Here is a 27819-nt window from a genome sequence, read left to right on the forward strand (position 1 = left end):
TCCCTACAATAGCGACCTCCGGTTACAGAACCTTCGTCGAAAACGTGGAGCTCAGTCGGCCAGTTCAGCATAATGCCTCCTTAGAGGACAACTCCATGGCCACCGTAACGGTCTCTTTCCGTGATGTTTCTGGGATGAAACCGAGTCCCGACCTCTCTCCAAATCAACTGGCATTGAGATTCGCTTGTGGCACTGAAACGACTCTCGTCTGTAACGAGGACACTACTCCATTGATGAGATGTCCAGTTTTTGTGCTCTTTACACCACTCTAAACTGTACCACCGATGGCCAGCTTTCAAAGGGATACAGCGTTCAGGGTGGTGGGCGAATAGGCCACCTTTGTGAAGGCGTTTGGCCATAGTAAACCGCATCACTTGCTGCCTTGTTGCTGAGCAATGGCACTTGCTGACTGGTATCGGCCTTTTTTCGCCTGCCTGACGATATATCGATCATCTACTGCAGTTATTTTCCTAGGGCGGCCACCACTAACGTTTCTAGCAGCTGTACCTATGGTTTAAAAGGCTTTCCAAGCGCGCGAAACTACACTATAGTTGATTTCGAACACTTCAGCTACACTGATCAAACTACGCTCCTCCTCCAGCTTTCCGATCATTCTTCCACGTGTGAAGTTGTCCAGGTGATTTCTTCTAGCCATATTTCACTAAAGAACTAACTTTCACTTGCACCGAATGTCTTTAATTGCTTATCCATTCTTTCTTCCTTCGTAGTATTCATCTGCGTGCTCCGGCCGCACGCGTTTTGCGTACACTTACGTCACCTATGACATTTTGTTCCTGACATTTGCATACGTATCACCTTTCTACTGAATTTCTTGTTCATTGTTCTGATCGCAATAACTCCTTTTCGGCAATTTCATGGCTATATGCTTAAAATTTACATTGTTGCTTAAGTTTTCCACACCAGTGTATAAGAACTTATATCCAAACGATTTAACAAAAATTAAATATAACCAATCTGTGACGATTTAGTGACGAACTAATTAGTCACTAAACACGATAATATAACATTAATAAAAAATAATTAACTAGATTGATATTACATAAAATTGTAATACAACCATCTTCTTACCTATAGAGAAATCTTTTTCAGATTTTCTAAATTGAGATTTAAACGCTGAAACATTGATAATATCATGAATCCAGAAAAGTCAAATTTAACTTCCTCTACAAATTTTATCACGGTGTTTGCAATTTCCCGGTTTCCGGAGAGTGTTACAATTTGTCTTATGTCAAACTCTCCATTGATAGCACATGCTAGATTACTCCATTACCTTAGTGTTATCATCATATAAAGTGGTTCGAATGTTTGAAGCGAAGTCATTTTGGTTATCACCAAACTGAAATGAACGAAATCAAGCATGTTTGATTTATAAAGAGTGGATTTGTGGCCTAAACACTGTCTTTGTATAAAACTAAATTTTATTAAAAATTCATGTTTAAAGATAAATATTAAATACGTCTGAAAATATATCATTATTAATCATGTTTGGATGAAATTACACTCAATTTGAAAAACACGTTTTGTATGTTTTTGCTTAATTAGAAAAACAGAATCCATGGGGAGCGGACTTTAAAATCTTGCGTAGCTAGAAAAGAGGTTATTCTGCATATACTAATAACATTTTGATTCTAAAATAATATTTTAATTATGTTAAATTAATTTTTCTTTCTTATAAGAAAAGTGGAATGATAGGAAAATACGAATATTTTATAAAATTTGTTTCTATGGAATTTTATTGAATGAAAGCTGAATTTTATTAAAATTTGAATTCATATAATCTATACTTATAATAAAGCTCAATGTGTGTGTGTGTGTGTGTGTGTGTGTGTGTGTGTGTGTGTGTATGTGTGTGTGTGTGGTGTGTGTGTGTGTGTGTGTGTGTGTGTGTGTGTGTGTGTGTGTGTGTGTGTGTGTGTGTGTTGGCGCTCTGCAGGCCAGACCGTTTGACCTACAGCTACCAAATTTGGTACATGTATAACTTGGAGGTCGGAAATGTGCACCTGGGGTCCCTTTTTTAAAATTTTTAATTAGAATTTTAATTATTAATTAAAAACTAACTTTCCCGCCAAAAACTCCTTTAATTTTCCCCGCCGCCAAATGAGTAAGGCTTCAGTTTTTTTCCCCCACTCTAATGAGGTTAGGCTTAAGATTTTTCGGCCGATTATTTGAAACGATTCTGTTTATTTTCTTAATGTTTGATGCATTTAAAATTAAACATTGTTAATGAATCTATCTTTCAGATTCATTCTGAAGTACTTTTGAATTAAAATAAAACAGAGTAAAGGAAATTAAACTAATCTGCATAGCGTTACCCCAACTGGCGTAGAAAAATTCACGCATTTTCGTTACCGTAACTGGCGAAGAAAATTCACGCATGCGCATTGTGTTCTGATTGTTGAAAATTATTAACAACGGATGCGGACTGGATTTAAATTATTTTTAGGTTAGTTGCGTGCTTTTGTAATTAAATTGCATTTATGTTAGTTATATATTTTTTGTATATGCTTATAGTTTTAAGTACATCGTTTTTAAGTAGTTTTTTTTTAACCTGTTTTCGACCGATTATTTTAAAAGATTCATTTTATTTTCTTAGTGTTTGATGCAATTAAAACTAAGCATTGTTAATTAATCGATCTGGTCATGATGAATCTGAGAAAATTTTGTTGACAAATACTTGAAATATTACGTAAATTAAGAAAGATATTCTTTAGTGCCCATAAAGTTTAAACGCTCAGTGACTCTATTTTCACTAATCATATTACAAAAAAATACTTTGTTTCAGTAAAAAATATTATTGTATTAATTGCAGATTAATCCTTTCCACTTTAATTTAAAGTATAAATTCTACGGGAGCTAACAGAAAATTATAAAGATGCATATTACGTTATGACTGAAGGCTTTTATAATATTATGAGTGAATTAATTATATGACTATCAAAATTTGAAGTTTTAAAATATTTTGATGAAGAAGCTATTAAAGTAGGAATTGCATAAAATATTTAATTATTAAAATTTTAACGAACATTAAGATTGGCGAACCGGCTGGTCGCCATAGGCGGCTAGTATAAAAATAAATTAAACATTTGCCACTTAAATCATTCTTTAAACTTTCGTATAATGTGCATTTCTTCAAAATATTTTTAATTTTTCAAGGTGTTGTATTATCATACCCTTTATGCTTTAACAGTACTTGTATTATCATTTTCTGTAATGATGAGTAATGACCAATGGCATCAAATAAAGGGAAGCCCATTAACTGCAACTTGTGCATATTAATCTTTATTAGCAATTTTATGAGATACATTAATTTTCGGAGATAATTTCCTTGCGCACTAAACATTACAAACAATTGTCGTTTATCTTCTTCAATTATCTCTTTCTTGTAATGGAAATTACGAATAATTTTGAGATATTTATTACAGGTACATCCACAAAAGTCAAAGAACTAAAACGAAGCATAGAGTCTATCGTAGGAGGAGGAGGGAGGGATGTTTGTTGTATATATAAATCCTTCTCTGAAATTTTAAACGTCGGTAGATAACGATCGAAATTTCATTTAATTAGTTTTATTCTAATGTATTTTATAAATTATTGCTGTGTATTATTAAAAATAAAATCCTACAAAAATTAAATTTCTTATATCACGTTCATTTAAATGTCTTATAAATAGAAGTATAATAATTTTAAAAATGTTTAGAGTATATTAAATTGTTATAAAAAATTTTAATATTTTTTTCGAATGCATTTTAATTAACTTAATACACAAAAAAAATTATTCCGTCGTAAAAATTAAATTAGATAGAATTTATGTTTATCCATTATGTCTTGGAATATAAAATTCACTTTCTTTTATCCTGAAGTCAACAATGAAACGAGTTCACACATTATTTTATCTTTAAATCGAATATTCATTTATTTCAAAACTGTTTACATAAACGAAATATATATATATATATATATATATATATATATATATATATATATATATATATATATATATATATATACTCATCGTTTATTTAAATTCGCAAAAACAATTTATCGGAAGTTTATTACTTTCTCGTATACGTAGTATATATATATGTAGTATACGTAGAAAATATGGTAATCTTAAAAAATTTTGAAATCGAGATTTTGATGAATCTTCAAGTTTCAGATCTCCCTAAGTTCGTAAAACACATTTTAAAAAAATGCCTGTCCGTCCGCCTGTTTGTCTGTGACAAAGATAACTCAAAAATGATTTGAGCTAGACGGTTGAAATTTGGTATATGGTCTTTACATCAAACTTACAGATTTCTATCAAATTTTGAGTAATATCTATTCAGAGGATCTATTCTGTTCGGCTATTTGAATATACGTACGTTAACACGATAATTAAAAAACGAAGAGAGCTGGATAGATGAAATTCAGTACACTGATTTAACATCTGTAGTGTAGAAATCTGTCAAAGTTTGAGGGAAACCAACAACGGGGTTGACTGTTTGTCGGTCTGTACTTTCAGAAACAGGTAACTCAATATTCGAAACAAGTAAACTCAATATTTTGAGTCATGGCGAAAATATTTCACTATGACTTAAATATATCGAATTTGGTATGGGATTTTATGTTTACAAGTGCAGTTTTGTGTTAAATTTTTGTTTTAATCGATTGAGAGAAAGAAGTCTAAAACACAAATTCGATTTTTGGATACAATTAATCGCATGCCAAGAACTAATCGCCAAATAACTCGCCAAGGATGACACGTTGCTAAATTCCTGCCAAAAGTGAATATTTCTTAACTATTTTACGCCAATGCCCAAGGGTTTCTCTGGCGTGATAAGTTTATTAAAGAGCATGCGAGAAAGTTTTTAGGAGACCATTTCCGGTAAACAATCATTGGTAAAAACAATGATATGAGGCTTTTTATGATATATATAAAACTGGGCAATAACATAACAGGAGGAAAATACGTTATTACGAAGAGGTTTTCATATACAGGTCTATCTTAATAGGAAATAATCTTATACTTTTTACTATTAGATACGCAAAACATGAAAAAGACAGTCATCTTAATGTTCCTTTAAATTTAATTTATATCCTTTCCTTTTTAATTTACACCCTTTCCTGCCTTTAAATTTAATTTGCATAAGTAAATTTAATTTCGAATTCATCTAATCTAGAGAATCTCTCTATCTTACTTATATCAAATTTATTACAAACTTTACAATATACTTGACAACTATATACTTGAAATCAGCTTATGAGTTTTCAGGCAATTTTGTAAAGATGTTTATTGTTTTTTTATGATTAATTTTACTATAGACTTCAGTATAATGCAGTAAAAAGTCGTGCGTTGCATGAATATGATTTATGAAAAATCGCCAAGTATATCAAATTTATTTACAAGTAGCCTCCTTTGGCGTCTAGCTTGTTCAACTTAGAATATAGGTTTCCTTGGCTGTTAAACTATTTATATGGAATTCATTTATTTAAGATTTCACTTGTTTTTGATAAACTGAAAAATAATAATTTTATTAAATCAATTTACAACAAATCACTACACATACATTTACAATTTTTTTAGGATACTTTTAAAAGAATATTTTAAGAATTTTTAAAATCCATTGACAACCAATTTGCCCTCTCGAAATATTGGCTTTTCTGATCGTTAAACTGTTAACATGAAATGTATTCATTAAAAATTTTCCTTCTTTAAGACTAAAATTTTTCTTTAATAAGACTGAAAATGTGCATTCATTGAAATCTATTTGCTACAAATTACTTCGTGTGTAAATTGAAAAGTGTGTAAATTACGAAATAAAACCGGAATTGGAAATCCTACTTCCGAATCAACGTTCCGAGAAAACTTTCTAAATCTTAATTTTAACATGAGCGTAAACGCGCAATTGAACGCTTTGATGGAGCAATGAAATTATTTTCGATTTAGTAATAGTTAAAAATATTGTTACAGATTGTGTATCAAATTTAATTTTTAGAAAAAATTATTAAAATTGAAGAAAAAAATGTATAGAAATAAAACATGTATTTACATACAAAAAAAGAAGCCTCTAGTCCAAAATATTGTAGCAGGAAATGTAAAATGCTGATAAACATTTTATATTCTTGGATTTTTGCACAACTCAGTTTTTTAAAAAGTGTTGACGTAAAATTATTATCACGCCAAAAAAAAAAAAAAAACATTATTTATTTTATTGTCTGCTCTTCTGGGATATTTCCTTAAATTTACAAACGCATAAAATGATATTAAAATAATGCAGCATACGAGATACTTCCATTAAATTTAAGAAGAAGTATGCAAGCATGTTTTTAAATTTAATATTTTGGAAATGTAAATATACTTATTTTATTAAAAATTACATTGTGAAAACTGACTCCTCAATAAAACGGACTTCATTTGAGAAAATTAAAAGTTAAAATATATTATATTAGCCATTGAGTTTTAAATTTTGAAATTATTATTAGAATTTAAGAAAAGAATTTCATATTTTAACTGTAAAGTAAATTTTAGAATTTTAAGTTGGTGTATATAGGCTTTTGGAGTTATGATATGCTTCGAAGTTATTGAAGGAAATCATTAACATTTCGATTGCTTTAAAATCGATTAAAGATCTAATTACAATGTTTAGAACTGTCCAAGAAATAGTTAATTGAATACTTTGGTAGCATTAATTCAACAATCCTATTCAGTATTTTAAATGATTTTAACATGGTACAACGTTTAGTATGTAGAACAGGTTGAAAACATTATTATGTTAAAAAGATAAATGTGTTATTTTCTGGGTTAACATATGAAAAGTAGCAAAGGAAAAATCCAATCAGATGAATTAAAGACAAATTATATCAATCCATTTAATGTAATAATGTATATCTATATTATCTATCATTTTACATTAATTTCGACAGTACTGAAATGAATTAAATAAAACAATTTGTGTATGATAGCTCTTTTAAATTTTTTAAATAATTACGTGAGTTCTAAATTTTAAATATGTTCCTATAAGAGAGAGTTCAACAATTTAAAGGCTAATTATTTACTCTTATATGTTTATAAATTTTCCCTGTACTATTTTATTTAGAAATTTACTAAAGAAACCTTAATAAATTTCCAAAAATTTGCATTAAATATTATTAAATAAAATATAAAGTCATATTTACATTAAATATTACCGATGAGAATTAAATAAAATTTGTTCCAAATGGGCCCATTATTCGTGAAAGGATTAGTTATTTATTAGTATTTTAATGAAAATAAAATAACAATACCGATTTATTTTCATAATATTCGAGAAACAGTGTAGTCAGCCGAAAGGAGCTGTTGTCTAAATTAAAATAAATGCTGATAGAAATAAACATCTTTGGAACATTTATAACAATTATTTATAATGCTAGAATCTTCATATGCCCACAATAGATGCAGAAATGTTTGAGTAATCTTTATATAGTTAAAAGAAGAAATAGAGGCAGTGTTTTTGTCTCCATATATTTCATAGTGAGGCTCTTTTCTTCCTTCTTTTGTTTAACTTTGTCACATAGGGAAAAGATCTAGTATGTATTTCTGTATTCTTCTCTTTGATCGACTGAATATAAAATTTAATACAGATGCACAATCGTATAAAAAATCATATTAAAATTCATTCATCTGCCTCGTTGTGCTTTTTTATTTATTATATTCACGTGCACAAGAACAGAGTCCACATACCATCAATTGATGAAAAAAATTGATGAAAAACTGAAATTTTAGTGTAAAGATTACGTAACGAATTTCATTCATCTAGCTTTTTTTGTTGTTAAGTGGTCATATTCCAAAACAATTAGTTTCAAAAAATATTATTGCTCTTAGGGAGGTCTAAAGAATAGACGTTTTCCAAATTCTTGGAACTTTTTTTTTCTTTGCTGCTATTACAGAATTTTTTTTCTATACTTTCAGTAAAAGAAAGTAAAAAATATGTATTTCATTAATGGACCTTTAAACCAAATGTATTTTTCACCAATAAAAAATATGAATACCATTAAGCAAAATTAATTGAATAATATTTTATACATATACCTTAAGATCTGTTAGTGTCCTTAATAATGTATTATTTATCACATGAGATATGTGAGTTAACACTGAAAACCATACTTCTGCTATTTTATAAGCAAATTTAATTCATATTTTTAAAAAAATTATCAAAGACAGAATTGTAAATTGTTCAATTCAAATTCAAGAAATTATTTTCTTCAAAATAACACTACTTAAAAAATAATTTGTCTTTCGTGTAAACCAAGAACAATTGTCTTTATTCAGATTCAAGTAAATCGGTTGATGCAAAATGTGGTTATGAATTGAACTTTTGTTTTTTACGCTTTATATAAAGCATTTAATTTATTCTGTCTTTTTCTTTGTTTCTGTTCATATCTGCTAAAAAAAACATTTATTATTATTTAAATGTTTAATATAATACATTTAATATTTTCAATCTCTTTTTGTTGATGTAAGTAGTTTCTACAAGAAACTTCTAACCTACAAAAGTGAATTAAATATGTATTTAATATGAAACGTTCAACATTTTCCATCTTTTCTTTTGTTACTATAGGTAGTTGCTGATAGAAACCTTACTTCCATCCGATAAAATAAAAATGACGAACACTCATACTCCAGTTCCACAAACACCTGTGCCAAAATGCAAGAAAAGAATTTGCTGTTCGGGGAAAAAGCTAATTTCTTACTCCTGCAAAGTCTGGTGCATGGTTACTATCTGTGTGATCCTCGTAGCAGCAGCTGCGGTTCTCCTGTATTTCCTTCTCAACAAGAGCAATAGTGGCAGACCTGAGAATATCTTGTCACTTTCTAAAAAGACAGATTGGTTCCCTGAATGCCCATCTGAACTGATCAAACTTGAAGAACGTTTCGACTGCTATCCGGATGATCCATCTGTGACAAGATCTTCTTGTGAAGCTAGAGGCTGCTGTTACCTAGAAAAGTCGGATCTGGTGGAAGATATAGAAGGCAATATGACGACTTCTGAGGAGAAAATGCCTAGTTGTGTTTACCCAAAGAATTATGGATACGTTTCGGAAGGCAAGACAACACCCATTTTCAACGGATTTGTCTTGCCACTTCAGCGGGTGCCGGCGCCATCCAGATATGGTGACGATATACAAGTGGTTCACATGAAAGTTGAAATGCAGACCAAGTATCGTCTTAGGATCAAGGTGAGTTTTTTCCTGCATATATAATTTCGCCAATCAAGCAGACAAACTCATTTATAATTTAATTATGGACAACTTTCTTTTTTTTTATCCTCCGTTATTTATTTGTTTAAAACGCTGCTGTCTGGATATAACAAAAAAATTAACTGTTGATGATTAAGACTTTTTCCATTTCTGAAATTTAATTCTAATGTAGATTCGAGCAATTTCGAACGATTATATTCTTGTTAATTAATGGGAGCGTAACCCCTTTTAATTATTAAATAGTTAAGACATACTCTCCCATATATGAATCTTAATTTTCTCTCATATAATTAGATTCTCTGAAAATTCAAATAAAACCCAAAAGTTACTCCAGTAATTTCTCAAAATATAATAGTAATGTTCCAGGGCTTCTTTAATATTTCGCTGGTTAAAACTTTTGAATATGAAAGTTAAGTGCTGACCTACATCTCAGCTGAAAATGTTAGTCGCAATTGTTTTGACTGTTTAAATGACATTAATTGCCCTAAATTAACCATTTGTAGAGGCCTTGAGCTTTCTGATTAGCTCTATCTCTAGTGAATACATTTATTATTATTTATGACTTCAGGTGTGAAATTATTTATTTATTTATTTTATTTCATCATCGTACCTTCTTATGAATTCAAACTAAAGACCTTTATTATTAATCTTAGAATAATTTCTTGTGATACCTCTTTTACTGATTGTCTAAAATCTTTTAAATAAACAACGTTTCTTAAAATAAGAAATAGATCTAATTTCTATTGTTAAATTATTATTTTTCCTCTATTTTAAAACATAAGTTGTTATTTTTTTTTTATTCATCGACAATCTTGGATCTTTATATAACAGAATGGGTCACTGCTTCAATGTGAAGTTAGTAGAAAATAGCTCTTTTTAAAATCCCCGTTAATCCGTGTAATTTCTGCTGTGAGGAAATTTCTGAGATTTTATGAAAATTTCTATATTTAAGTGCGCAATAAACCCTAAATGAGAAGTTTTTCAAAATTTAATTAAAAATTTGTTTTTATTAAGCGGTGAATATGAAGCATTTGCTGGAAAAAGGCAATAAAATCACCAACAGACTTTTTAAAAAAGCTAAAAGAAGATTAATTATACCGCTTTAAAAAAGTTAAGAAATTTTAGAAAAACTGCTATTTTCTTAATGAGATTTTTTTTTTTCGAAAATTAAATTTGATGTATAATCTTGACGTAATTTTTTAAAAAAAATAGATATTAAAAGAATGTACGAAATACAGAAAATTCTACTCAATGCTTTATTTTCTCCTACAAAGAGCATAGAAAATAATTAAAAATAAATTAAAAGTTAAAATAATTACACAACTGTGTACAAATCCAAGAAATATTTATTAAAATTCGTAATAGAATGCCATTTAATTCTGAGACAATTTTTATTATTTTTCCTTTTTTTTTATTTCTCTAAAACTGTTAAATGGAAAAAAAAAATATTTTGATTGACATCATGATCTATCTTGCATGTTATACACATTATTATTATTCAAAACGATAATTACTTTTTAACGATGGAAAATTTTTATTAAATCAATTTTGTTTTAGTACCGTTTGGTTCATTTCTAAATGAGGTAGTAGTATTACTTACTGTTCATTCACACATCAAATAATTTTGATCAATAATTTGAATTATCTATACTTCTAGAATTACTCAAGATACTTTAATATTTATGAAAGTAAAGCATTATCAGTGATTATTAATATTATGAATTTCATTATTTTAAAATATCTATTATCGGTAGCTTCGAAAAACAAACTAGTAGAAATCAATTCTATTTTTTATTGTAATACTTCAGACGATAATATATTATAATACTATAATAATAAAATATACTTCAGACAATTTTAAAAATACTTCTTATTCGTTCGTTTTATATTTATTCTTACAAAACTAACACGATCTCTTTCGTTTTTATTTAACTAAAAATAAAGAAAGTAATTTGATTTCGAGCTTTGTCTGGGGATCCAGGGGGACAATATGTGAAAAAATAAATATATGTAAAAAGAAGAATAAGAATAGAAGAAAAAATGATTCAAAAAACAAAAAAGGCTTAAGAACCCATATTTTACCAACTGACAGAATGATACTTTCATACTTTCTGGCGGAAAATGTGTGAAACCGATGAAACTTGCAGGAACGGGAAAAAAAAGGGAAGAAAAAAAAATTGTATGTCAGCAGACGGAACGGTAACTTCGAAGAATAAATCTTGAACGTTTTCTGAAATAGGGTGTAAAAAATATTTCTTTTATGCATCTGGATATATTAGGATATATCTCGTTGGAAGGAATGTTCCGTATTCTGTCAGCGAAAAATTTAAAAGAATTTATATATATATATATATTTCTTCTCTATATTTCAGTTTTCTACCCAGACTTCCTTTGCATTTCATTCAAAAATCCGCGATAAAGCATACCAACTGTAGCGATTTTGTGAGTATGTCATAAAAAAACTGACTCTATAGGATAAGAATAAGATTATTACATTAAAAATAAAAATTCTTTTGGATTTTTACATAGTTTTAAAAGTAATTTATCTTCTGATATATTGTTTAAAAATATACTAGATTTAGCAAGGCATATCTACGGCCAAAAATTATCATTAAAATCCCATTAAGCATTTTTTATTCAAGGATTCATTAAATCCCATGTTATTCACTCTTATCTAACTTAACTTATTTCATGTTTGCAGTAACGATCGACTTATTTCATGTTTTGGAATCAATTCCTCACTCACTTAATAATGCTCTATATTTTTGAAAATTTTTAACGTACAATGGCTCAAAAAATTGAGAGTACACCTTACTTTTACTTGATAAATCCGACTTTCAATATAAATAACACATTACCGAGAAGTTTTTATTTTTACAAAAAACAAATGCTTTAATTTAGAGTAAAAATAAAGAAAAATCAACGGAAAACTTCTAAATTGAAAAGTTTCAGAATCATTTTAAGTTAACATGCGCAAAATTTTGCATGAAAAAATAGAGAATACACCAATGAAATCCTTGTAATATCTCACATAGAAAGGACATGTCAGTATTTAGTTGCATGTCTTTTGGCTTTTATAATGGCCTCTAAACGTCGTGGCACCGCTTTGACCAATTTTTGGTGGTATCTGAAGATATTTTACCACATTCTTCTAACAACACTTGTTTTAAATGGGTTTAATGTCGCCTCAATCCGCGGACAAAATATGAGATTTTCCGAAACATTTTTCTTTTCTTTTTTTTTTTTTTAATATAGATGCAGCTATGGTCTAATGGCAAAATCTCGGAGTCGGGAACGGAGGTCTTCGGATTAAAAATGAGATTTTTTTAAAAATCAGCTGTTTATTCTATCTATTGCGTACTAAATGCAAGATTGCGGGCTAAACATTTTGCTACTGGAGTAGAGTGGAAGTTTGAAGAAAGAGGTGCAAGCTCAATAGACGCAAAATTATGATGTCAGTCCCAAAATATCCTTCATGCTGCTTCCAAAAAAAAAAAAAAAAAAAAAAAAAACATTAATGTGTTAATTAACTCCACGTGAGGGCGCTCTACATTCTTCCGATAATAGCCAGAAGGCAGAATTCAGAGAGGAGAGAGGGACATCAGTCGAAAAGGGTGTGACTAGAACTCAAAAAGACCTGATCTTCTAAAAAAGGCTGAAATTGGAATTCTTGCGTAGAAGAATTCATCTGAAAATGTCTTATGCACCACGCATAGGCGGAAAAGACCCTTTGAACAACATCAACTATCCATCTTTATGTAATATAAATTCCTTCTTCACCATTGAAGTCTCACTTGTAAAAATCATCCTTCGTTAATCAAGAAATAAAACGATTAAGCTAATCCAAGTGGACTGGTGCATTAAAACCTATCACACTCACATTAATTTAAATAAATTATCTTGAAATCCATACAGAAAATCTGAAAGAAAGGAATTCCGATTGAAAATTCACTCATATTATTGTAATTTCATGGATTTCTTTTTATTATATTAATATTTGTTATTTTTTCATATACGTTATAGATAAAACACCAACAATTATAAGAAAAAAATAAATTGAACAACAATTTATAACAAAAAATTATTTTAATATTTGATTTATTAGACTTCCTACGACTCCCACTGCACAAAAATTATTCTTGGAATTATATCTATATACCTATTAGTCTATCCGTTTCTATACGAACATAATTACTCAAAAATCCAATAGCGAATTTTAAAAAGTTTAGCAAGCGGTCTTTTCATCAAAATTCTGGATTAAATCCTTCCACAAGAAGTACTAAATGTGCTTTCACGATTGCGCTGTGAAACTATTAAAAAAAAGTGCAATATTTATGAATTTTTTTTCAACAAGCAAATTACAATTCATGTCGAAAGAATACCTGATAAGAACTTTTCGTTGTTACATTCATTTGCCTTACCATTGCAACTTTACCATTTACCTACGTATTATTACACTTATTTAAATTGCTATTATGCTTATTTACATCATTATTACGCTTAATATTTAGCTACTGGTAGTCAAAGAACATATAATACGCATTTTTTTCAGACTTTAGTCTTCTAAAAAAGTGAAAGCTTCTAGTGATAATAGTAGTAACTCAGCAAACTATGGTAATTTTTCTAATGCTTAAAAGACTCTCGAAAGTGGAAACAATGGTATGAATTTATTTAATTTTTTCAAAGTATAATAATGATATTTTATTTCTTACATGATGTCGTGGAAAAGGGCTTTCATCTTTTCCATAAAAGCTAACGAATGCTCCCTCGTGAATTCTAACTTCCATTTTAGAATGAAACGAATTAGTGACATCCGTTCTTATTCTTGCCGCTCTCTTTCTTTTCTTTTGTAATTTTTTTACCACCATTTCCATTCTTTTTGATGCTGTTGTATAACTACATTCGTTTCCCCCGCAATGTATATTTAATCCCAAAATTGGCCCTTTCATAACGACTCTCGACTGCAGTTAACTTCTCTCAATTGACCCCGCTTTCAGTGCAGATGTTTTTCGCTGTTTTTGACGCAGATTAAGTGACACGGGCTATTCGATAAGATGAACGTTGCAGGGTGGGGAAGAGAAAGACGAAAAAGAAGTTTCAGAACAATTGTTGCATCTGTTCTGAATACAGCCTATCATGAAGCATTTCTGCACTTCTTATTAAATAAGTTTTATCGACCGTGTCGTATTACTAAGCTTACCACAACAATTAAGTGTCTACCAGTTTAATTTTTAAATCTCATTTGAAAAGAATGAACAAAGCTAGAATGTAAATTCGAAACTACGGTGGAGTTGCCATCATAACAAGATAAAATTATGATGTTCAAAAGAGTATTAACAGGAGCCGATTATAGAATAAGAAATTATTAAAAGTTATTAAAGTTATTAAGTTATTAAAATGATGCCAATCTTCTCTGAAAATATAGAAAATAAGAAGTGGTCGTTCTTTCACTCGAGAACCAAACATTCTCGTTTGACACTGTAAAAACTCAAGTATATAAGATTTCAATTCTCCATTTACGGCTTGTCACTTTGGACTTTTAAAACTACTTTGCTTTCACTATTGGAATTCGCATTTTTAATTTTTCATACATAATTTTGGGACATATTAATCAAGAGAAACCTTTCTTGAGTCATCTTAAAAAACAACTAATATTGTATTCTGTGATGCATGTGGTTTCATGCTAGTATTTCTTTTTGATTGCTATATATATTTTAATAGTATCACGATAACTTGCATGCAAAAAGCTATTAACATGCAAGTCATGCCATATTTAATATTTTGACGAATCATAAATACACATATAAAGAAATTCCACAATCTAAAAATGTATATATTTTCTTTGGAATGAATGGCCTTGACGCACGAAATTAAATAAAGTGTAAATCAGTTTTCGCCTCCTAATAATATCTACATTTAAAATCTACAAAATAACCTATATATAAAAGGTAAATATAAATTCTTTTGTGAATTTTTGATATTTTAAATGTTAAGTTGATGTAGATAACGTTTGATATGTGGCTTGGGGGTTGTAGACTCTTAAATGAAATTGCAGTCATTAACAAAAAAAAGCCATAACTTATTTTATAGTTAACTTGTGTGATTCAATAAGAAACTTAATTACAGTTTCTATTAATGTAATATGAATAGAATATGAAGCACAAAGAGAACAAAAAAGCAAGTTCACGACGTTTTAGCGGTTCAGAAAAGGAACTTGCCATTTTGGGAAGTGATGCTGGAACCGCAACTAAAGAATTGCATCGGCAGCAATTTAAGACAATTAAAGTTACTGTTATTACATATCAACAGGTGTGCGAAGCCTGCGTGGTTGAGAGGTTTAAAAAATTTTAAATCTCTGAAAGTGAAAGAAAAATAATTTCATGAAGGCAATCAAAATGCAGTGTGTGTGTGTGTGTGCGCGCGCTACACTTATTTGAAAGATTCATGTTTTTAGATATCAACTCTGCCTTCAAATACATTCATGATCTAATTATATTTATCCACCAAGATTTCAACTCTCTTAGCAAAAATATTTATCTAAACGAATTAAGACTAATCAAAAATCAACACTTTGCAATATTTTAAATCTATTTCTATTAGAATGAAACAATTTAAAAATTGTTATTTAAGATAAAAGAAACAAATTCAAATTTAGCTTTAACAGTTATAATTTTTGGGATTCTAATACCTCCTACAAAATTACTATTATAAAACAACTCCTTAAAATGTATAAAAACATTATTATAAATCAGCTTATAAGAAATAAGAAATACGACAAAAAAAAAAAAAAAAAAAAGAAACTCAATCATATATATCAAATCGCGTTTAATAAATAACTTTACTATGAAAAATATCCCCGTCTCTACCTTTGAACTTTTGATTAATGGCCTTAATATGTAAGCTAATGAATGTTTAGTGAGCAATGCTGGTGCAATTGTAAATTGCAGAAGTATAACCCAAGTCAACAAGGTGTGGTGGTAACTTCATAAGCCAGATAACAACCTCCGGCAAGGAGTGTACACTTCTGTCTAGTGGCTTTGTTACTCGGCTTTGAACCCTAACGTTGCGAGTTCGAACCTCGACTTGACCCTGTTTCTGAACAACCACATTCTTCGTTCAGCTGTCGTGGCTCCATCTACCGGCAGCAACCACTCACACACGCCCGTCTTCGCCCGTCATAACGCTTGGCGCGATAACAACGTTCGTCGCTCGCCATAATGCCTGGCGCGATAAACTCCACCGACTCACTGGTGGGGAAGTATTGTGGTGGTAACTTCATAAGCCAGATAACAACCTCCGGAAAGGAGTGTACGTTTTTTTCTAGTGGCTTTGTTACTCGGCTATGAGCCCTAACGTTGCGAATACTAACCCCAACTTGCACAAAGGTATATTTGTGAACTTCGAAGGCAGAGAATACTTTGCATGGCAGTGGCAAACAATAGTAACGAAATATTTGCCATTATCCTGAATTTAGCATTTTTACTGGATCTATAATGTCATCATTAGCGATGTTTTTTTTTCGATTAATTCTTGGCTTCTTAATAATACCCGAAAATAAAATTTGTGTTTTAAACATGTTTCTTTCCGACCGATTGAAATCAAAATTCACTACAATTATATTAACAAAATCACATATTATATTTCTTGTATTTAATTCATTGCGTTTTTGAGTTATCGCGCTTATATGTTTGTGAACTTACCGACCGACAGACAGTTAACCCTTTAACCGATTTGGTTCAAAATTTAAAACAAATCTATATTTTAGATGCTTAACTTTTGCATCAAATTATATTAACCTGCCTCTATACATTTTAAAGTTATTGTGTTAACTTATATTCGAACAGCCGGATGTACAGACTGTCTCTGAATGGATTTTGCTCTCAAACTGATAGAAACCAACAAATTTAATATAAAGACTATATACCAAATTTCATTCTTCTAGCTCAAAATATTTTTTTAATTGTCTTTTTCACAGACAGACAGGCATTCCAATACGAGAAAATAAAAATATTCAGTTATGCGAACCTTTGTTCGAAAAAATTGAACAAGTGATAAAAAAAAAGAATTTTATTTTTGTAAAAAAATTAAGCCCTTAATATTATGATCAAAAGAAATGGGCCTGTACCGACTTTGTCATTGTCATATTATCATTGGTCAAAGTTAAAGGATTCGTCTTAAAATGGCCCTCAAATAGTTTCAAAATGGAGCATTAATCTTAACTAAACTAAATCAAGAGAAATCTTTTCTAACACAATTTTTAAAGGAATTGTTATGATGTCTTCTTTATCATCATCACCGAGCGAACATTATTTTTATTTTTTGACAATATAGCTTTATTCCCTGTACTTTCTTCGGCTTAAGTTTGGTTTGTGCTATGCACTTTTAAAAAAGAAAAAAAAAAAAAAATCTTATTTTAGATTGCTTGCTTTTAACTCAGCGTTCTTTAGAATTTTTTTATGGTGCTAAACACTTCGAAGCTCTCGCTTAAACTTTGTATTTCTAGTAAGTCGTTTCTTTTAAAGTAGGCGGATGATCGATTTGGAAGTATAGTTTATGTTCTGTAAGATTTTTCGAACAATCTTTTTTTTTCTATGTTTTCTTTCAGCAATGAAAAAGTATTCTTTATTGCTTAAGAATTTTTCTAGAGTCAAATTAACTAACTTTTTTTCTTAAACGCTTATATTATTCTACTTGATAATTGTGAAGTTTATTATTCACAAATCAAAGGTTCCAAATCTTGTAAAAGCGAAAGCACTTTATAAAATGGGCAAATCATGTATCGCTATTTGTTTTTCAATTGCATTTTCATATTTCCTCGCTTTTTCATATTCAGTCAATTCATTCGTTAAAACTGAATATCAAAAAAAAAAAAAAAAAAAATGATGAATTTCTACAATAGTTTTCACTGAAGTTTTCTTTCAAAATATAAATTTCAGGAAACATGTTGCTGAAAATTGATCTTACAATGCATTTTAATATTAAATATTTCTTAATTAGTTTACTTGCATATTTGTAAATACAGAATTTTAGAATCGATTTTTCACTTACTTTCATATGCATAACATTAAAATTGTAAAAATTAAAAATGCTTTTATTTTTATAATTTTATAAAATAAGGTTATAACAAAAATCGAAAAAGTATGAAGAAGCGCAGTAACAGAAACCTATAAAGTCACAGTGAATATCGTAAGAAGTAATTAGTGGAAGTAATTTCCCTGAAACTTTTTCATATACTCACTAATAAATATACTTACTTACTATTAACCACATTAGCATACAATAGTTACAAAATAGCCAGTTAGAGTGCTATCTTAGGCGATCTTTTTTTGGCGCTCAATCGCTGGAATAGGGTTATTTTACAATCACCAAAATATCGAATGTACAATTTGAATGCCTTTGTTCCGAACGATTGAAATCAAAATTTGACACTGAACTACAATTGTAATCACAAACTCACATGTCAAATTTTGTTTATTTAAATCGTCACGTTTTTTAAGTATTGTGTTTATATAGTTATAAAATTACAGACCGACAAACAGTCAACCTTTCGACAGGTTTGGTTCTAAATTTGGCAGCTGTTTTTTTCTATAATTGTTGAATTTTTATACCGCATTTTTTCCGTCTGTCTTTCTTCGTTTTGTAATTATTGGTCAACTAGTATTCAAAGAACCGGGCAGAACAGACTTCCTTTGGATAAATTTCGTACAAAATTTGATAGAAATCTACGAATTTGCTGCAAAGACCATATACCAAATTTCATTTGTCTAGCTTAAGACATTTTTAAATGATATATTCACAAGCAGGCTGCATGATTCTAAAGTGCTTTTCGGACTCAAAAAGGTCGGAAACGTGGAATTTTATCAAAATTTTGAGTTAGATTTTTTTTTTTTCAATTACAGTACTTTCTCTTTTCGGTTTTTATATAAATAAGCAAAAGAATCCCAAATCATTATATGAAAAATATAAGACATTATATGTGAGATTACTACTCTAAATCTTTAGAGCTGTATAATATAATATTACAAAGAAATGTATAATAATTTCACAGAATTTTTCTCTAAAACAAATTTTGATCCTTTACTTTACTGAACTTTAATTGAGATCATTATTTACAAGATGATCAATAATTTAACTATTATCATACTTTTTTTTTTCAAAATAAAATTGCAGTATTAATTCATACGTTCATCACATATTCATTTGATTAAAATTGAAAATCAACTCTAGTACTAAATTATCTTTCACAAGCTCCTGAAGATAAAAATGGTGCTAAAATGATAGGAACAATTTTGAAAAGTGAAATTAATTATAATTTAAATGCTACCTTTGAAATAGATATAAAATTAAGAGGTTTATTTTCTTGTATACGAAATATGTATACTAAAGCATTGTCGTCGTCAAAAAATTCGAATCTCAGATTTTGATGAAGTCCTTACTTAAAAACTAAAGCGCTAGAATAAGTACTAAAGATTTAGATTCAAGTACTAAAGATCTTATTCATTTATTCATTCTAATTATTTTATCAATATTTTTATGATGCATTTAAATGTGTACTTTATGTAGATCCGTTCAGTATACAAAAGTAATAAATTTTAGCAAAGTATCGTTAAGCGTAATATCTCCATAGAGTACCAAAAAAGTTTGCAATACAGTACAGTTAAAAATGAATTTTAGATTGAAAACTAACTGGAGAAAAAAAAAAAACTTTGAAATTTCCCAGAAATTGGATTTCTATTTACAGAGGTTTGTTCTTGCTAATTGCTTATAAAGTTTTCTGCGAATTTTTGAGTAAATTAGGAAATTTAGAAAGCATTATGTTAAGGTCAATGAAGATTAAATGAACGAATGCAGATTAAAACAATTCAGGAGCAATATGTTTTAATTTTTACTATGAAATAACCAAAATATTTTCGAATTAGAAGCAATATTTTGACATGATTTTAGTAGAAAGTTCAGCGCAGTATAGCCAGCTTTGGCTTTTGCGCCAGTAAACCAAACAACAACAAGTAGAAAATTCAATTCATCGGTAATTCAAATGGAATTACCGATGATTTTGATTTTAAAGCTTTCAGATTAGCTAAATGTCACTGAAAATGGAATCCTTTGAATAGTTTACAGGAATTGAAAAATACCTGGCAGCTTTTATAATCTAAGAAAAATAGTATCGAAGCCTTTGTTTTTTGACATTAAAAACATTCAATAAATATTTTCCATTAAGGTGCTTCCAAGACTAGCTTCCAAAACATTATATGACCTCTTAAATTCAGAATTAATCTTTTCATTATATTCTTAACTTGTGTTAAATCTTTGTAGTCTGATTATTTTTTGTAAATATCATATTACAGTTTAATAATTGAAAAAACGTCTGATTTTTCTTTACAAATCAAAAAATTGTGTAATCAGTAAAAACATATGTATATTAAAAATTACGAATAATGTGTTCAAGATACTATCTGCTTTGTTTCTGTTGCCATTTGTTTCATTGTTAAGATAACGAATTTTATGCTACTCCATTTAATTATTTGTCTTTAGCAACTTCAACTTTTTTTCGATTAATCACATTGCTTATGTGATCTAATTAATCGAAGGATATATAAGATGATATTATGGACTATTTGTTCATCTATATAAAAATAATGAATTTGGAATCTACTATTAAAAAGCTGATTTTGGCGATTACGATAATTACATTGACATGAAAAAAAAGCATAGAATTAGGTTGTTGTTTTTTTTTTATTCGTAGAAACAACTTTTCCTTTTAATAACTAACTTATTTCAACAAATTTTCCATTAATATTCTGTAAAATTACTGACTTGAAAAGTAGAATTTCTTTTTTTATAGTACTTCATATTTATCTAAATGTCATTGTTGTGCAGAATAAAAAATGACGTTCGATTGTCGGTTCAAATATTGCCTAATCTCGAACAACAACAACAACAAAAAAAAAAAAAAAAATCTTGGTGGAGGGATGGAATCACCTTAATCACGTGCCCTTACTTCTTGCGTCACGTGCGTGGTTCATAGACAAAAGATATAATCTCAAAAATGTTTTTGTTTTTTTTAGATCAGAAAATGTATAAGGCGGAAAGATTCATCAAAACCTCAAGTTCGTTTTTTTTTTTTGGTGGGGAAGGGAGGGGGGTAGTTAAAATCTTACTTACACATTTCATACCAGGGTAAAAATGTATTTAGCATCGTGTGAATGTACATTTATATAACTCCAGCAGATAAAGCAATGCACATTTTTTATACAAATATTTACTTTTTTTTTCTTTAAAGAAAATAATTTAGACAGCATTACTATCAGTAGAGAGATTCTTAAAAAAATTTTATTTTAAAAATATTTTTGTAAAATATTTATTGTAAAAATATTTTTGTATCATAATATACTCCGAAATAATAGACGAGGAACGCTAAAATTTTGATTCATTTTCAATTAAATATTATTCGTTAAATTTTCTTTTTGACGAAGAGACCATGACCAAGAAAATTCTTTCTTCGTCGCATAACTGTAATGACACAAATATTGATTATTATTAAAAAAATATTTAAATTCATAATAGTTGAATAATAATCAGTTTCCTAAATAAAGTCAAAACGAGTAATTAATAAATTCATGATGCAAATGATGCACGCTCTGAAAAGTGCATACTTTTGTTTTAAAATTTACTGCATTGGCTTGGTGTTTTTTTTTTTTTATCTAAAAGGATTATTGTTTCTAATCTAATATATAAAAATCACGTGTCACGGTGTTTGTGTTCGTACTCCTCCGAAACAGCTTGACCGATTTTTATGAAATTTTTATGTGTTTTCGGTAGGTATGAGAATAGGTCGTAAAGTATATTTCCTAACGCTAAGTAATTAAGATGTTCCTTTTCACGTTCAACGTTCTCTGATGAGATCAACGATTGCTTGTAATCATCGCCACTGTGGCGTAATGTTGAAAAAGTCCAGCTAAAAATAAACTTGCGCGTCCAAATACTACAAGATCCATCTGCTGACACATTCTCGGATCAATTGTTAGATATCGGCGATGGAAAAGTTGCTGTCTATGAAAATACTGGATGCATAAAATTGCCCACTAATTTCTGCACTGTCGTTGATTCGCAAAATGTTCTCATTGACTGCATATTTCCCGATGTACGCACACAATACATAAATCATGCGTGGCTCGCAGAAATATCCATTTTGGCAGCCAAAAATGTGGACATTGACGATTTAAACTTCAAGATACAGCAGTCGTTGCCAGTCAACTTGGTATCATACAAATCGATCGATACAGTTTGCGATGCTAGTGAAGCTGTAAATTATCCAACAGAGTTTTTGAACTCACTGGAATTGCCAGGCATGTCACCACTCCTTCTACGACTGAAAGTTGGATCTCCGGTTATTTTACTTCGGAATTTGAACCCACCATGGCTGTGCAATGAAACGTGATTGGTCATTAAAAAATTGATGAGAAACGTTATCGAAGCCACCATTTTGAATGGTAAATTCCGAGTCGAAAATGTTTTGCTGCCACGAATTCCAGTGATTCTCACAGACGTGTCAATTGAATTCAAACGCGTTAAATTTCTTATTAGATTGGCATTCGCAATGACAATCAATAAGTCGCAAGGCCAAACGATATCTGTTTGCTGCTTAGATTTGGGCACGCCATGTTTTTCACACGGACAATTATGCATGGCATGTTCTCGCGTGGGAAAACCATCGATCTTATTTTTGTTGGCTAAAGACGGACTGACAAAAATATCGTACACTCAATTCTTCTTCGAAATGAATACCGATTTTCTATATTTCATTTTTAAACTTTAGGATAAAAATATATTACTTTTTAAACTTTGCGTTTTACTTTTAAGAAATCAAACAATGTATATGTTCGTTACGTTAATGAAATACATTGCATTCAGAAAATGAATGGTTGGTGTGTTTTTTTGTTTTTATCGACGATCATCGTCTACAGCGCTCCATTCCTCTTTCTGTCATAGATCCCATCCCCACGCACTTGCAATACATTCGTTATTTTTTAATTAACAACCAAAATATTCATTAGAAATAATGTATATGGCAGAAAAATGTTTGCCGGGTCAGCTAGTAATATTATATATACTCAAAGTTAACATTTAATATATAACATTTAATATTACAAATTACATTTAATATATAACATTTAATATTACATATTAAGTATTTTAATATTAAACAGTATAAATTTTTTGAAGGTCCATTTCTATTTAGATACCATACCATTCGGCTTTAGGCTTTGATCAATCTTAGTTCCTGTGCGATATTTTGAAAAATATCAAGTAGATCAGTGGAAATATGAAGTGAAATAACTCGAGACCGATGTTTTTATTTAGTTTAAAGGTAGCGGAGATTCGAGAATTTCGCGGAAGTTTTAAAAATTAATTCTACATTTACTGCTTGCATTATATAGTAAATTTGTAAATAATTTTTTTGTTTTTATTTTTCTAAATAATTATGAATGATTGAAATGATTTTGAAACTTGATTATTCTGTGATCTTTTCTTTTTGAAGTCCATTTTTGTTCTTGATATATTATGTTCGATATTTAATAGTATTAAATTTTTAATGATTTGCATTACTGCTACATAAAAGTGTGACGTTTGTATTAGCTATTATTCTCTCAAGAGACTTATTTAATTTTATTATGGAATTTCTGGATCAATTTAAATTATTTTCTTTAATTAGTTTTAATTTATTTTAATAAATACTTAGATGAGAAAAAATTATGTATTTTAGGATAGTTTTTTAATTATCTCTATATTTTTGTGGAATATTTTCTGCATCATTAGATTGAATTCCGTTAGGGGATCAAAAATGAAATTTAAAACTAAATTGGACAGTTTTAATTAATTTTTAGAATGATACTTTTATTTGAATAGATGTATTGGGTGAAAATATTTTTTTTTCCACTTGCTATATGTAATATTTCTGTAATACAAATTTTCTTTTAATTAATTGAAATGATTTTTTTTAAAGATTTTGGACAAATTGTTATTTTAAAGTAGTAAGCTTCTGCATTTGTTACACTAAAAAGCTTATTGCAATTTTTTAAAATCATATGCATATGCTAAATTTTTTAAAATCATACTTAATGACTTTTATGTAGATTTATTACATGGTTAAAAACTGAACTCCTTACTGATCAAAGATGAAATAAAAATTTTTAGTCTTGCCAATCAGATAATTAAACAATTTTTTACCTTTTCTTTAGTTTTATGATCCTGAAAATTACCGTTTTGAAGTTCCTGTACCTAAAATACAAACACATTCTTCTACTAAAGATCCAGGACAGAATGGTCGAGAAGTATATTTATATTCAGTGGCTTATGATGTTCATAGTAAAGTTTCTTCAATTAAAGTTAGAAGGTCTAGTTCTGATGCAGTTATGTAAGTTGCAATTTTATAAGCTTTATTATTTGCTTGATAATTTTGCTTTTATAAGTTTAATAATTTTAGTAAAAAAGTAATCTATGTTACATAATCTTGATTTCATGGCCTCCATTTTTGCTTTTTCATGTTTATACTTTTTACTAATGTAAGACTCCCTCACTCACCCCCTTTTTTTTTTTTTTTATCTAGTAGGCAGAATAAATAATTTCCTTGAGTCGCATTTTTTCAGTTTTCAGCTTATTATTATTTTTTTTTTAATGCAATGTAACACTATTATGTCTATTATTAGTTACCTAAATTTTCTCCACCATGTCTTGCACAGTTCGTGAGAATTTTAAATTCATATTTTTGTATTTTCATCAAAATATATCTTAAGTGCTAGATTTCTCAGCATGGCATAGATTATAGTATCCATTATACCTTTCAATAAGTTTGAAAATTTTGTGAATTTCTTTTTCTTCTTAGCCAGGCTTCTGACTAAGAAGGGAATATATGTATTAAAATTATGATGAGAAATGTATTGTACCTGGGATATTCTAAAGTTTTGTTTTATAAAAATAAAATGAAAGATTAATTTCACCTAAATAAAACCATATTGTGAAATTGGATTACATTGACCTTTTACTTCTGAAAAATTGTGTAATTTTTCATTGTGTATTAATGCCAAAGTATTATTTGTATATATGTAGCTTAAATATATTTAACATTGAATGAATCAAAACGATATCAATGCATTCAAACTACAATTAAAAAGTTGTGTAGCTGTGGTAAGATTATTAAAAAGGGGTTTTGTATAAATTTTTAGTAGCAAATTACATTACAAATACATTTTAAAAAATTACTCATTATAAATCACTTTATATATATATATATATATATATACTACCTTTTTTTACTATAACTACCTCTTGTTACACTGTGTATTTTATTGTGTACTTTATATTCTTTTATATATGCATATACTGATTTTTTTTTTTTTTTTTTTTTTTTTTTATGTAGATTTGATACATCAGTTGGAGCACTTTTGTTTGCTAACCAGTTTCTTGAGCTGACAACAAAATTAGCTTCATTAAATGTTTTTGGATTCGGACAACATGGAAAGAATACATTTAATCTGGAGTCAATTACCATGTTTTCATCTAAGTCAAAGGTATATTTTTAAATCAGACTATAATTCCGGCAAAAAAATATTCTAATTGGAAATCTATAAGTTATATATACAATTGCTGTCATTTATGTGCTTATGATATATCATCAGACATGTGGTAGGGGCTTGTGTGATTTTACACAGAATATTGTTCTTCAATTTAAAATTAAAATAAAATCTATTTCATAGTTCATGACCATAGAGGAAAAATTTGAAGTTTCTTTCTGTGAGGGGGAAAAAAAAAAAAAAAAAAAAAAGCTAAATGTTTAACTTATTAAACCTGGCTAGTGCAAAAATCTCAATATCTCAAAACTTCGTAATTGTCAATATAATCAGCTGGTAATCGTCAATATAAGCAGCTGGCCATGGATTACCTTTCACACCTAAATTTCAATTATAAGTAAAAAAACACTTGAACAAGAAGGAATGGAGCAGGACAAGTTCAGGCTCAAATTTTAAATCAGTTAAGTAAATTTAAATGAGGTAATGATAAATTGTTGAAATGTAAAAGCAGGAAAAATACAATTTTATTAGCCTCATATATTTGTAGTTATTTGTTATAAATATTAGTGTTTAGAAGAAAATAACATTATATATTATTATCACATATTAAAAACTAAGATTCAGGTTAATGATACATTTTTTCTTTATTGGAGGTTCCATTCCATATTTGTGAAATTTAAATTGCAGTATAGATTACAAGTATCTTCTGACCAATTTATAGCAAAAAAAAGTTATTTGTGTTTTTAATAAACTAATTGACTTGTGATTGAAATGGTTTAAAATTGTCAGATTGATTATTAGTAATGGAATGGGAAGAATAATGATATTGTATATTTTGATGAACTAAAGTGTCATTATTAATAATTGAAGTTTTAAAGATTTAAAAGATGTGTCTGTGAAAGTTATAATGTACTTTATACATAAAAAAAAGTACATATCATTATTTTAGTATTTTTGAGCTACATTTTCATTTAAAATGGTTTTGTTTTATCTGTATTCTCTTATTGTTTTTTGACCTGATTGAGATTTTGAAATACAGCTGAAATTGTGAGTATAGTTTATAAATTAAATTTTGTAGCCTAGTAATATTTAAGTCTTAGTTTTCAAAGTGCTCATTTAATGTTCGTAATTTGCATTTAATATCACAAGTTATGTTTATTTATTTTTTTAAAGGATGGCACCTCTTCTAGTGTCCATCCCATGTACCTTTGCTTGGAAAATGATGGTAATGCATATGGAGTATTGCTGCTCAATAGTAATGCTTTGGGTAAGTGTTGACTTGTTTCATTTTGTAAAGATGTAGCCTATTTTTCATTCATTTTCTGATATATTTGCATTCTGAAACTCTATATCTTTGCATTCTAATGATAATACTTTATTTTGATACAATGAACTCATCCCCCCACCCCCTGCTTCCTAACTGACAAAGGATTATATAGCAATCCTTTCAGGTTTGCACACAAACCATGCTCACTTTGCTCATTACAATGTACAATGATTATATTGTGTCCTAGTACATTTGTTGTAAAGTTCAATTATGGCTGAGCTTAGTTCATTTGTTTATAATGCCTCTTAATTCAAATCCGAACTGAATAAAATATTTTTATCTTTTCTTGATTTATACAAATACTTAACAGTTAAAAGAAAAGAAGAAAAAAAAAAGAAAATTGTGTAAGTGCAAAATAATGGATATAAGAGTTGCAAGATTATATAAAGCTAAACATAAAGACAAATTATTTAAATTTAGCAGCAAAATAATTGTGATATCTGAACACACTTATAAAAAGGCCAATTGTTTGAATTATTAAAAATCCTAAATTGATTTCCCTTTGATGACTTCATCTTAGAGTTGCATCTTAAGTAAAAAATTTTCCCTGTAAAGGGCCACCGTTTAATGATGGTATTGCGTAGACAAATTGAGAAGACGAATGAAACTACCTAAGTGTATGAGAAAAGTGTAGAGTTGACTTAACAATATGCCTGCAGTATGCAAATAATCAATACGTTGATGTCT

General features: G+C 28.8%; 1 protein-coding gene across 4 annotated transcripts in view; it reads left to right on the top strand.

Annotated features, from left to right (window-relative positions):
- The window catches only part of LOC129971512 (maltase-glucoamylase-like), a 124282-nt gene that overhangs the window by 73106 nt on the left and 23357 nt on the right, over window positions 1-27819 (top strand). For all 4 annotated transcript variants that reach the window (XM_056085377.1, XM_056085368.1, XM_056085349.1 and 1 more), the window contains exons 2-5: window positions 8598-9216; window positions 24477-24652; window positions 25655-25805; window positions 26979-27072. In XM_056085377.1, coding sequence (XP_055941352.1) covers window positions 8641-9216; window positions 24477-24652; window positions 25655-25805; window positions 26979-27072 — 997 coding nt within the window. In that variant the 5' untranslated portion in view covers window positions 8598-8640. The remainder of the gene's footprint in view (window positions 1-8597; window positions 9217-24476; window positions 24653-25654; window positions 25806-26978; window positions 27073-27819) is intronic.

Source organism: Argiope bruennichi, chromosome 1 (assembly GCF_947563725.1).
Source record: "Argiope bruennichi chromosome 1, qqArgBrue1.1, whole genome shotgun sequence".
NCBI classification, from domain to species: domain Eukaryota; kingdom Metazoa; phylum Arthropoda; class Arachnida; order Araneae; family Araneidae; genus Argiope; species Argiope bruennichi.